This window comes from Corythoichthys intestinalis, chromosome 22 (assembly GCF_030265065.1).
Source record: "Corythoichthys intestinalis isolate RoL2023-P3 chromosome 22, ASM3026506v1, whole genome shotgun sequence".
Classification (NCBI taxonomy): Eukaryota; Metazoa; Chordata; class Actinopteri; order Syngnathiformes; family Syngnathidae; genus Corythoichthys; species Corythoichthys intestinalis.
Window position 1 is genome coordinate 33532216 of NC_080416.1, and position 14221 is coordinate 33546436.

The window sequence follows — 14221 nt, forward strand, 5'->3', positions numbered from 1 at the left end:
GTTCGCAATATTTACGTAAAATAAACGCTAACTGCTTTAAACCAAGAATCGAGACAATTTTACGTCCATATCTATAAAGAATTCAGGGATTTAAGCATTTAGTCACAAGAATTTTCACCAGAAAAGCTCTGTTTTCATCAGGCGGCCACTAGCTATATTCACTAACAGACTAACTAGCATTGTACTCCGACATATTCACGTAAAAAAAACCGCTAACTGCACATTGTTTTGCTTTTAACCAAGATTCGAGACTGTTTTATGTCCATATCTATAAAGAATTCGGGGATTGAAGCATTTGTTCACAAGAATTTTCACTGGAAAAGCACTATTTATATCAGGCGGCCGCTAGTTACATTCACTAACAGACTAGCACTGTATTTTGACACATTTACGTAAAATAAAGGCTAACTGCACGTTTTTTTTTTTTTTTTGCTTTTAACTAAGAATCAAGACTATTTTATGTCCATATCTACAAAGCATTCGGGGATTGAAGCATTTGTTCACAAGAATTTTCACTGGAAAAGCTCTGTTATATCAGGCGCTCGCTAGCTACATTCACTAACAGACAAGCATTGTACTCCGACATATTTACGTAAAAAAAACGCTAACTGCACGTTTTTTTGCTTTTAACCAAGATTCGAGACTGTTTTATGTCCATATCTGTAAAGAATTCGGGGATTGAAGCATTTGTTCACAAGAATTTTCACTGGAAAAGCCCTATTTATATCAAGCAGCTGCTAGTAACATTCACTAACAGACTAGGACTGTATTTTGACATATTTACGTAAAAAAAACAAAAACTAACTGCACGTTTTTGTTTTTGCTTTTAAACAAGAATTAAGACTGTTTTGCGACCATATCTAAAAAGAATTTGGGGATTTAAGCATTAAGAATTTTCACCAGAAAAGCCCTGTTTACATTAGGCGGCCGCTAGCTACATCAGCTTTGACGGCCTCGCCAACAATGCCGGCCCCCTATTTATCGGCCCCGCATCCCAGCAATACATTATGAAGTCTATGAGTGACGGTCGGTCCAACGGTTTGGGCTGTGCGGCGCGCCACAGAAACGCAAAAAAAGGAGTTTTACCAAATGGGCCTTTGCCTTGAAAAGCCCCATCTAAAAATGAAGTGAAAGAGAAGTCATTAATTGCCTGCCATTGATGAGAATAGATGACCAATTCATTGAAACTGGTAGGACCGGCTGGTAATACACGTCTTTCAGTGCCACTGATTGCACTGGACATCCGATCCCTTTTGAGTGCGTCAACGGCAGTCGATGAGCGTACAAGAAAGTGATGATATTATTGACTCTCTGATTAAGTGTTTGTACTAGCGTGGGCCCCTGAGTGAATGACTAACTGGGAGAGCAAAGCTAGCATCATGTGACGCCAGCATAACACAGGACGTTAACCAGAAGCGGCGTGTATTAAAGCGCCTTCGCTCGACGCTCTCCACCTGACCACTCTCGTCTCCGCTCATCATGAAAGTCGCGTGTTTCTGCTTCCTGTTGGTGCTGGCATGCTCGGGCGCCGTCCCGACGCCCGACGAGTGCGCCCCTCTGATCCACCCGCAGTCACTGGACGACCACTCAAAGGTGAGATTGTTATGTACTTCCTCAATCTAAGTACATTTAAGGCCGAGACCTGAATGGAAAGGACTTCTTTATTCGGTGTGCTTCTCATCACGTGCACATGACTCATCACAGAGGGTTCTTTTTACTGTAATACCACACCCACAGGGAGCGCACAACTTTGGCAACATTGTTGGGTTTAAGTTAAAGCCTGAGGTCCTTGTGCATGGGCTGGTCACTGTTTTGCCCAGTAGCTGTTCTTAGAGTGACCACTAGATGTCATCAAACTAAGATACTTGAGAATTGTTAACTGAGACCCTCATACCTGTCAACCCAAAGCCATTGGCAATCTTACAAATAGTGACGTATGCTCTTCCAAACTGGTGACTAATCTTACAATGTTGTATATAGCGTGCAATATGAAACAAAAATAAAACTCAAGTTTTAAAATAATATAAATTTATTGGTAATATTGTCACATATAACCTGGTGTAATCAAAGAACATTCAATATCATCAGCTAAATCATGATTATTAAAATAACCGTAATTTTCCGAATATAAGGCGCATCCGTGTATAATGCGCACCCCAAATTTACTTGTAAAATCTAGGGAAAATTATTGAACCCGTTTATAACGCGCACCCTAATTTTAGCACCAATAAATAGAAGAATACAAGAAAACAGAGCTCGTGTACAGATACAGAAATGAATAATGACTGGTGAAACACAACCCAAGCATGGCCCATTGGTAGTTCAAAACATTACCATAAACTGACAATATTTAGGGTAATAATATGATTTGACAACTTCTCCAACTTACCAGAATCTAGGAGAAAACAAAACAAATGTGACTTTTCTTTTAAAAGCTGCGCTATAACTTGCTCATTTCATCATAATGAATAAATGTTTCTTCCATGGATTGATACGGTAAAATGAAAGTGAGAACGTAATTCGGAAATCCATGAGAGCTCATCGCTGTAGACACGACAGTAACAATAGGAACTATTGTTATTTGGGTTTGAGTTTCCCGAGGGACAAATATAGTTGACGGACACAGGAAGTCTGTGTGCTTATGTTTGTTATAGTCCGAGTTGCGGAGCTGCAATAAACGTTGACTCAAATGAGTTCAAGAAACTAAATTCTGTGCTTTATGAAGAGTGAAAAAGGCAGAATTTAACACAGACGAAATCATTCGGCCGATTAGAGTAAAGTACTGTATTACCAAAACTAAATGGTGACGTCACGTACCGTAATGGTTGGCAACGGGTCGCTGCATACGTTTCTTCAACACAATGTGGTCGTGTCAATAAAAAAAAAATCGGTTTATACATATGTAATATATATATATATTTCTGTCTCCATCCATGTACCCGTTTATAATGCGCACCATGATTTTACAAGTTGATTTTGGGGAAAAAAAGTGCGCGTTATATTCGGGAAATTACGGTACTTAGGTCAGCAAGGAAGGTTCACTACAACAGAGCCTTTCTGAGAAGTCTACTGTTTTAAAATCTACATGCATGTGATGTCTAGGCGTAGATTGTAGGCTGTCAGCTACAGTCAGAAAATATTGGAGCCACCTAGCCTAGCATCCCATTTGCTACGGCATCATAACACTCTTCTCTCTCCGTGTCTCTGACTTTTCTCGCGTCATTCAACCAACGTAATGCATAGTAACGCACATTGTCTCGTTGCTGAAACGGTGACAAAATCCGAACAGAGAAAAAAAAACGTAATGCACAAAAAACGTACAGATTTTGAAAGTACGACGTACACATTTCACTTGAACAGAGCCTTTCTGAGAAGTCTACTGCTTTAAAATGGCGGCTGTTTACTAACGCCGCTTAGTCTGTCATTTCGCAGCTAGTTCTCTATGCATGTGATATCTAGTGTAGCATCAAGTGGGCATAGATTGTATGATGTCGGCTACAGCCAGGAAATATTGGAGCCACCTAGCCAAGAATCGCGTTTGCAACAGCGTCACAACACTCTTCACTCCTTCCCTCTCCTGCTGTTCTCTCTCCGTGTCCGTGACTTTTCTCGCGTCATTCAACCAACGTAGTAACGCATAGTTACGCACATTGTCTCATTGCCCAACCGGTGACAAAATCAGAACGGAAAAAAAAGAACGTAATGCACGAAAAAGTACAGATTTTGAACGTATGGCGTACACATTTAAAAATCAGTGCTCACGTGTACAAATTACGCCGAAACCGTACAACATGACAGGTATGGACCCTGATCACTCATGGTGCACAAATAAAATGAAAAGTAAATGAAAAATAATGAATTATAAACTCATCATTTACAACTACTTTATCACCACAAAGAAATAGTCACTAGGAAAAGTCATAAAAAACATAATTAAAATTAAAAATCTGTTCAAAAGCCCAGCAAAATAGGCTTGTCCTATGACTGCCTACCTGTATTTGTAATGCTTTGGTCGCCCCCTTGTGGCTCTTTGGGCCAACTAATGTCATTGCGATTTGTGCTATTCCTTTTATTTAATTACAGACATTTTGGCCTATTTTAATTTATTTATATGGGACGTTATTTCGAAAACATTGAAGTTGTTACATTTATCATTATTAAAGCATCCTGTGGGACGTCACTATTCAAGTCCATGAATGCAAATATTAATATCGGTTCGATATCAGTCCAATGTTCATTCGCCCCTCCTGGATTGGATGTCTAGCGCCATCAATGAGCTGAAAAGGAAGTGACCTGAAAATGCCCCAAAATTAATAGCAAGTGAGCAAAAAATCTACAGGAAGTGACCTAATAAAGCCTACTTCGAAGAGGAGGGATATTAGACTTTTTTTTTTTCCGGCTAGCAGCAGCCCCTATAAGTTATGTAAAAAGACGCCAGTGTTGTGGAGGTGAGAACCACACCATAATTTTGCTACTGAAAGTCTGACCTGCATCAGAGTTAGCATAACATTAAACTGTGTGAACTTGCTACCCTGCAAAACTCGGGTAGGAAGCTGCTTAGAGAGAATTGTCCTCCTGTATGTGTTTTCTACAGTTAACGTTAATTCAAGTGTGAGAAATGTGGTGAACCGAGGTTTACCCCCTTCTCCCCAATTTTCGTTTTTATTTATTTGGTCTTAAAGCAGCCCGAAGGAGCTTTCATTTTTTGTTGGTTTTGGCTGTGCTTGTGGACAAAAGCATTTGTTTTTACTTGAGGGAAGACTCCATTCTTATTTATTTTTGTTATTCACTCAGACCTTTTTACAGTTATATTTAATTTCTTTATTTAGACAGACAATGTTCTGCTCTTGCACTCCTCTTTAAAAGAAACTGTTGTATTTTAAGCCAAAACAACTGTTGTGTTTGATAGAACGATATGTCGATATAGTACTGCCATAGCAGATTCATGACGCAATAAGTCCTCGAACTATTTTGAATTTGTCCGTTTTACCCTGGAAAACCCCGTTTAAAGACGTTGCGCAACCGTTTGTTTCAACCCAGCCATAAAACAAAGGTAATTAATCATATTTAGTTTTCAAAATGTCTGTCATTTTTAGCATAGAATCATTAACTGATGTCTAATATTTCGTTTAAAAAAAAAAACCACTTAAAAAATTTATTCACTCGCATATTTTAAACTTTTAAACAAATGACGTCACAATGAAGAAAAATGGTGTCTGTAAAAAAAGTCTCGGATATCTACCTCATAACTATCGCTTAATTGTATTTTTTTGTTGTTGTTGTTACTGTTGCATCTTCTCTGATATGTTAGATGGTAAATAGTCGATCCAAACAAAGAAAAATTGAAAAAAAAAAAAAAAAGTTTAAAAACACACCTTGATGTCTGCGATTTCTGCATCTCAACGCTTGTTATATTACCATGTTTCACCCATAAAATCCCCCCAAAATCCAGCTGTGTCTTGACACTCAGTGATACATGCTACATTGAGTTTTTGGATCAAAAAGAGGTGAGTACGCGATAATATTTCGTCAAAGTCATGCCGTTTTTAATTCTGCTCTTTCATGCTCTCACCTCCAGATAGGGTTTCGCCTTTCAAATTATTATTTTTTTAAATGCGCTCCAATTCAAAATTTTTCTTCCCCCAGAAAATCGGGATTTTAAGCTTTCCAATGATGTATGACACATGCATATCGGACATTTTTGAAAGTTGGCCAAATTGAGGGTCTCAGAGCGGAACTTCAAGTCACCTGAGTGTTTTCCGCCATATATTGTGTATGCTAATATAATTTATGCTCAAATTTTGTTTTCAAAATGTTTCTTTAGTAATTTTTCAAAGCAAAGCTTTGAATTGAATGGTCTATAACCTGAACCAATACACCTGAAAGTTAGATTAATTTTGCATTGATCATTTGGCGTCCCGACCAGTGTTGAGACCAAACCTACGCCCTTGGGCCTCCGTGTACCAATCTGATGTTGCTCACTGTGGTCTGCAGTGTGCTCAGAGAGCTTGTGTGTCTGGCCAGACACATGAAAAATTAGAGGGAACATCGACAGAAGGTGACTTGTAAGCAAGGGCGTAGGCTTGGTCTCAACATTGGTAGGGACAATATAACAGCATAACCTACATGTACACTTTTTGCTCGGGATGGGACATTAATAAGACCAAACAGATATGGTGAACGGGCGTTAGGGCTACATTTCTCATGAATATGAACATAATTAATTCATATGCTAAATCAGGGGTGTTCATTACGCTGATTACGATCACCCAGTCGATCGCAACGCTAGTGTGGGTACCTCGTGGCATCCCAATTTTTTTTTTCGTGTGCATGGTTAATTATGATTTTATTTCGTGCATGTTGTGTTGTGTCAGCAACGTATGAGGTTATGTAGCACCCGCCTCTCTAAGCAGCTTCTTGCTCACATTTCTCTGGTTCCATAGTTTCAAGCAGAGTTCACTACATTTCTCACACTTTGATAAATGTTAACAGTAGAAAACACAAACAGAGGGACATTTCTTTCCAAGCAGCTTCCTACTCGAGTTTTTCAGGTTAGCAAATTCACACAGATTAATGTAAAGATACACGATAATATCGGTCACCGATAATTATCGGCCGATAATGGCAATTATGACATCACACAGATAATCCAGATAATAAAAAAATTCAACCGATAATGCAATCCGATAATTATATACTTGATTTAGCCTTCAAATGTGCGAAACCGAAGAATTCAGCACACCGCCTCCTCAACCCCTCCCCTCTCTGAAGCCCCTGAGGGAGGAGGGGTTGAGGAGGCGGAGTTACACGACAAGAAGTAGTTGAATATTATGGCGGCTGTTACTAAAAAAAACGACGCTCTCGCCATCTGCGAAACATGTACCGTAGAAGTTCCAGGAGGCAGAAAGAAAGCGTTCTTATTCAAAACCACTAACCCAGCAGCCATTTAAAACTGCATCACAAAGATTTTTGGAACGAATACGAGGCTGCTGCTAGCGGGAATGCTAAAGCTATTGTAAACACTAACTAAGTTAAACTACAGGGCTTGTGACGATACAGAGTCGGGCTGTTTGGGAATGCAGCCGAAGGCGGGTGGTAAATTCGCATCTAAGGCTTAACACCGGCACGACTGGAGACCGATAGTCGGCAAGTAGCCGTCTTCCGACGGAGCCTGCCGCTCTGGCCGGTCCGGCAGGCCGCCGCCTCGCCACGAGCGGGGCGGGTCGAGCCCGGTTCCCCGGCCTCCGGACCTCCGGCGAACACCCCGGTTTTTCGAGCGTTCCCCCACGGCGTGCAAGCAGAGCCAGGACCCGAATACGCCGCGGCGAACCGGCCGAGCGGGCAGATTATTTTTTTTACCTAAATGACCCGAGAACCAAAGCCCTGGATAAAAAAATAATGCAGTTTATACGACCACCATTCTTCATTAAAAAGTGATGTCCAGTAAGTAAGCTTATCATGACGGCACAGTGGTTAGATGATAATTTAAACATGGAGAAAACGAAGTCAGCCAGTCAATAATACATTCAGTATGTAAAATGACGAGCGGTCAGATGACTTTGTAACGCTGCCTTTATTTTCGGCTTAACAAAACTCAGGCACAAAACAACACGCACGCGGATGCGAGCTCCAACTCCGTCCAAATAGTACTGCCGTGTAGCAGTTGAGCTGCTGTAAAGCAAATGTCGTGAAAGCCGCAAATGTAAACAAAGTGCTGCAGAATGGGTACATGACATCTCGCTCTTTTGAGTTAATCATTTTCACAGTGTGCAACAAAGCATATAACATTAGCAATCACTTTTCAAATTATTTAACTTATTTCTCTGCTCAATTACAGTCACAGTAGATAATCAAATTCTTAAATCAATATTCTGTAGCCTCAAATATTATTCAAAATCTTTCCTTCTTCCAAGTTTTTTTTAAATTTTAGGATTAAGTATAATAATGTATTACTTAAAACAAGGCTGTTAAGATTATTTTCAGCTAGCTATGTTTCTTCCAAGAAATCTGAGAGAAATACACTTGAAGCGATGGCAGATAATTTCACTTATTGCCAATAGATTTACACCTAAAACTGACTAGTTTTAAGGAGGTGTGTTTTGCAGTGTATTAATGTTATATATGTTAGGAATGGCTTACTTTTAAAGGCATTTTTGTGCAACTTAGGTATTTACTCTGTAAGTAATTGTTGCCAAAGGTTTACCATTACACAATGTCAGACAAGCTGTCATTATTTAGATGTTTGAATTGACGACTTGTTCATATTTTATGTTGGAAAAAAGAGCAATAAATTATATTTTTGCACAGTAATATTTTCTTTTGTGTATACTTTAAAATTTTACATAAATATTTTAATAGAATTATCGGCTTGACATTATCGGTTGGAATGAGGAGGAAATTATCGGTATCGGTTGAAAAATGTATTATCGTGCATCACGAGTTTAATCTTATGCTAACTCTTGGTGCAGGTCAGACTTCCAATAGCAAAATTTGTAGTTTGTTCCCCACCTCCACTACATTGACGTCTTTTTAAATTACTTACAGTGGCTGCTGCTGCTGGCCAAAAAAACCCTTATAATATCCCTCCTCTTCAAGAGCGGGCGGAAAGGGCAGCATGTTGTCGACATGTATTTCTGTCAGGGTGTGCCTGCGTGGGTGTGTCGGGGGTGGGTCAAGTCATCAGCTAATCAAACTTGCCTTTGAGGGTGGGGGGGATGGATTGGCACATTCAGCGGGTGAAAAGGGGTAAATGTAAGTTTGAACATAATGAAAATAATTCACTAAATAATGGCAGAGTCAATTCTATCCTTTCAACATATGGGAATCTAAATAATCTCTATAACTGAACTCATTATACAGAGTGATTCAAAAAGAATGTGCCGAAACCATTGCGGTATATTTGGGGAAAAAAAACAAAAAAACAAAACAATTAATAACTAGCTGGACAGAAGTATTGTATGTAACTTTGTGTAACTTTGTATGTAACATGTAAGTTTTTATTTCATGCTTTACAAGTGCTCAATGTCCACCACCAGCGGCACGGACAACATAAAGCCGATATGACTTTTAATTTGTTAAAACTACTTACCTGTTAAAGACATTTAATTCTTATTATTAATTCATTTTAATGAATCAATTCATTAAATAATAATTCAGTCTAGAGCTGAAACAAATCCTCGAGCAACTCGAGTTTAAAAACTGATCCGGGTAATTTTATTCACCTTGAGGAATCGTTTAATTTTGCCGGCCCTAAGTATCCCGTTTTGCCCGGACTACTTTTAATGCGGGAAAACGCGCTGACGTCACGTGCGTAGAGGAAGAAGCAATAAAAAAAAAAAAAACCTTACTTCAGCCGACAGCCGCTACAAACTACGCCAACTTTGCTAAAAACTATACCAGCATGATGCTAGTGTGGTAGCAGGTAGTGTCCGATGCGTCTCATAGATATCGCATGCATTTAGGACTAGATGCGAAATGACAGACTTGGCCGCGTCTGGACAGCGTTAGTAAACAGCCGCCATCTTTAAGCAATAGACTTCTCACCGCTAATAAATATAAAGTTACTGTCACTCACTCATGTAACTTTAGCCCTTCGGAGGGCTAGGTTTCCATTGATTATGGCCACTGTCGATGCGTGGCTAACGTGTCTTACATACAGGCTTTATTTAATCTGTAAAAACACAGCGCTGTAGAGTGATGAGGGTGTAATATTAAAACATAATAAAGATAACTATCAGTTTTAGCTCAGTAGTCATTGCTGAATAAAACACCAAGTAGCACTGGTCCCTAATGTGCTCAAATACAGCAGTTATCATACATTTATTTTGAACACTACAAAAACTCAAAATCCCATCAGGACTTACAGTTTAGACTAATTTAAAACTTTTAAAAATAGCTTGACACAAATGGAAATTCAATTGAAACACGTGGGAAAAACACAAAGCTTTCAAGTGATGTGTATTATCAAGCGTAATTACATTTTTAGGTAAGAAATATTTTTTTTAATAAGAGCTGCAAGTTTTTTGAGTGAAAGCAGTTTTTTTTTTTTCCTAGTCACATCTGAGATGCAATTGTTGGCTGTTTTCAACAATGTACATCGAAAATAAGACATTGATTGACTGAAAATGGTTCAATATTGGATTAAATGTCTTTTTGTCTCATGTATATTTATAATTGCTTTACATAAAAAAAAAAATGTTTTATCCGATTACTCGATAGAATTTTCAGTCGATTACTCGATTACTAAAAATATTCAATAGCTGCAGCCCTAATTCAGTCTGTTTCAATGATTTTAAAATGACTACAGGCATGATGATTTTGGCACATTGTTTTTTAATCACCCCGTATAATGCATATAAGGTTGCTTAAAGGTTGGTGGTGACAATTTGAGCATCCTGAAAAGTTGGTGGTGTTATGTCCATACCGTCCCTATGCAAACCTACGCCCTTGCTTGTAAGTACCCTAAAATCAACAAATATGTGACAGAAGTAACTCATTGCCTGCCATTGATGACAACAGATGTCCAGTTCATTGAAATTGGGAGGGCTGCATCACTTCTTGATGAATTACCATGTATTTTCTTGACTTTAGGGCATTTTTGGGTCAATTCCTGTGTACTTTTGATTTTGTGTCATTTCTGGATTACTGACCGGAGTGCCCCTTAAAAGCTACTTGAAAGAATTGCCGAAGTGTTGGTTGACGGGACTGTTATTGCGATCTTGGCTGACTTTTGACTGTCCCATGTCACGCACAGCTGATCGGCACAAAGAAGTTTATCCGTGGCTTCGCCGACCACGCCGCCTACGAAGCCATCCTGAAAGTCACCGACAGCACGCGCATCACCATCAGCGACGACAAGGATCATGACAAAAATCTGGGCTTCTACGAGGAGATGCTGTTGTAAGTGGGCACGCAAGCTAGCCATTTCCTAACCTACGCTTTCAGGATCATTTTCCAATCTTTCGAATGGGTTAGTTAATCGTGATGATCTGTATTCTAGAAATGGCACCTGCTACGGCACCCGGATCAACATGTCCATTGACGACCACGTGATAAATGCCAAAAGTCAGTTATTTTTGAATACCAACGCCGTCTTTGAAAAAGACGATCGACAGTGAGCATTTTCTTTCGTCCTCAGTGCTTAACTTCTCGTCGACCATTGAACTGCTGCCCACGTGCGACGGCTGCCTAGTGCTGAACATCAATAGCTCGGCTCACGACCTCAAGAACTTCATGGAGGAGTACGGGTTCCACCTGGACAACATTAGCAATGACGAAATCCACGTCCACGCACTTTACTTGTTTGGTGAGAATACGCATAAAAAAACTGCCAAATTTTGACCGAAGATATTTTTAGGGCGTGCCATTGATGACGATGCTCGTCCAATCATCCTTCTGATGTGAATTGAAATGAATGTCACTGTAGATGTCCAATCCATTTGAAACCGGGGCTAGTTATAACTAGAGGTGGATCGAGTAGCTAAAACTTGAGCCATTCTTCAAATTTTTTCCTCCGTGGTTTTGGTTTCGGGAAATGTATAAAGAAAACATCCTTCACATGTCGTAATGTCGAGAGTCGTTTCCACAAGTTCCATAGCAGCAGTGTTTGATCGGCATGTTCTTTTTCGAAAGATTACCGGAGAAAACAAGCAGAAATACTGTAACATGGATTGTATGCGAGGGCGTGTCTATAACGACCCACGTTACGATGGCGACGTTACGGTCTAAAAATAGCATTCGTGCGATTGAAATTAATTAGGGCTGTCAAACGATTAAAAATTTTAATGGAGTTAATTACAAATTAATTAAAAATTAATTAATCGTAATGAATTGCAATTCAAACCATCTATAAAATATGCCATATTTTTCTGTAAATTATTGTTGGAATGGAGAGATATGACACAAGATGGATATATATACATTCAACATACGGTACATAAGTACTGTATTTGTTTATTATAACAATAAATCAACAAGATGGCATTAACATTATTAACATTCTGTTAAAGCGATACATGGATAGAAAGACTTGTAGTTCTTAAGAGATAAATGTTAGTACAAGTGATACAAATTTTGTATTAAAACCCCTCTTAATGTTTTCTTTTAATAATATTTGTAAAATTTTCAATAAAAAAATAAACTAGTAGCCCGCCATTGTTGAGGTTAATAATTACACAATGCTCATGGGTGCTGAAGCCCATGAAATCAGTCGCACCAAGCCCCAACAGAGGGCGACAAAACTCCAAAAAACACAAGTAACAAGTTGAAATTGCTCTGTGCTGTCATTTTAATCTGTCTGAGCGGGGCATGTGCGTTAATTGCGTCAAATATTTTAACATGATTAATTAAAAAAATTAATTACCGGCCGTTAACGCGATAATTTTGACAGCCCTAAAATTAATATTTCAATATCTATGAAACGATAGCAGCACAAACGGAATTTTTTACAGCACAAACGAGCACGAACATAGCATCAACTGATGGCACCATTTCGGGTCCATTTTGCAATAAATGGAGGCCTGTGTGACGTCATCACTCGAAATTAATATCTCAAAAATTTTTCACAGTACAAACAAAGCATAAACGATTGACACCATTTATAGCCATTTTTAATCAAAATGGGGGGCAGGTTGACCCCACATTGACCTATAAAAGAATTGTAAATATCTTAAAAACGACAGCAGCACAAACGAAAATTTTTAAAGCACATACAAGCACAAACCTAGCAACCTTGCGTCTGATGGTGGACCGCCTTCCCAGGTCTTTTACGCTGGGGTTAACGGCGTAAGTCACCGACGGCCATCTTGCGACAGGCTTTCTCTGGCAGGCTCTACAAGAGCAGATGATTGACTCTGCTAAAATATTCGCTTAATTCATGACAGATTTAGTTCTTTCTGTGTTTTTTTGCTGGGAAATGAATGTTCATTCGCTGTCGAGCCTCTCACTTCAAACGGATTGGATGTCTTTTGCCATCAGTTTGTGAAATTTGAGCCAAAATATTATGGGAGATTGCTTCAACAAAGGGATTGAGGGAGGGAGAGAGGATGAAAGGAAATAAAGTTGCCTCGTTGTTTGCCTTTGCACTCTCAGCGGCCGACGAGAACACGGTGAAGGACGCCGATCTGGAACACTTCAAGAAGCAGGCTGAGTGCTTGCACTTTTCCGGAGAACCCGTCTTCAAATTCGACCCCAAGAAAGGTTGGTAGCAAGCTCGCTCATTCGCTCGTCCCATCAATCACGCGTTTGTCCTTTCTTTCCTCCCTCAGAATTCTGTGACGGCCACAAAGTAGTCATGTTCAACTGAAACCTTGAATAAAGAAAGCTAAGAGTGAAAACGTGGCCTCCTGTGCTTTTTCCCAAAAGCTTCTTAAAGGGACGACAACACCTTCAACATGCCAATCCTGCCCAAAAAATCCTCTTAAATAAATAAGAAAAAAAACCACAAGTTCATTTTTCTGATATTTAACTCATTCACTGCTATTGACAGCTACAGACATCAAATCTATCAGCAATCGCTGCCAGCCAATGACGTGCAATGTGAGGTTCATGGTTGGTGAGGCACTGAGTCCTTTAGTGTCAGATTTACAAATATATAAGGCGGAAAACACAGACAAGAATGAAAAAGCAGTTTCTGCTCTTGCACTCGTCTTTAAAAGAAACGGCTGTATTTTAAGCCAAAACAACTGTTGTGTTTGATTGAACAATATGTCTATATGCTGCCATAGTAGATTAATGGCACATTAAGCCCCCGAACAATTTTTACCGCGCAACTGCTTTTGTTTCAACCCAGCCATAAAACGAAGGTAATTAATTATATTTATTATTCAAAATGTTTGTCATTTTTAGCTTAGAATCATTAATTGATGTCTAATATTTCGTTTAAAAAAACAAACGACTTTAACAAATTATTCACTTGCATATTTTAAACTTCTAAACAAATGGCGTCACAATGAAAAAATGGCGTTTGTAAAAAAGTCACGGGTATCTACCTCATGACTATCGCTTAATTGTATTTTTTTTGTTACTGTCGCATTTTCTCCGATATTTTAGATGATAATCGATCCAAACAAAGAAAAAAACCCAAAAACATTTAAAAGGGTAAATATATGAAAAAGAACATCTCGACCACTCCTCCTCTGCGATTTCTGCGTTGCGACCCTTGTTATATTACCATGTTTCACCCATAAAATCCCCCCAAAATCCAGCTGTGGCCATTCACCGC

At 39.1% G+C, this 14221-nt stretch overlaps 1 protein-coding gene across 1 annotated transcript; it reads left to right on the forward strand.

The window, feature by feature from the left end:
* The first annotated feature begins 1410 nt into the window (after window positions 1–1410).
* On the forward strand, window positions 1411–13334 carry LOC130911022 (uncharacterized). Its single transcript, XM_057828746.1, has 6 exons — window positions 1411–1593; window positions 10754–10899; window positions 11000–11064; window positions 11138–11305; window positions 13090–13197; window positions 13266–13334. Exons 1-6 carry the CDS (start codon window positions 1480–1482, stop codon window positions 13301–13303), a joined length of 639 nt encoding a protein of 212 aa, XP_057684729.1. The 5' UTR covers window positions 1411–1479; the 3' UTR covers window positions 13304–13334.
* Window positions 13335–14221: the final 887 nt, after the last annotated feature.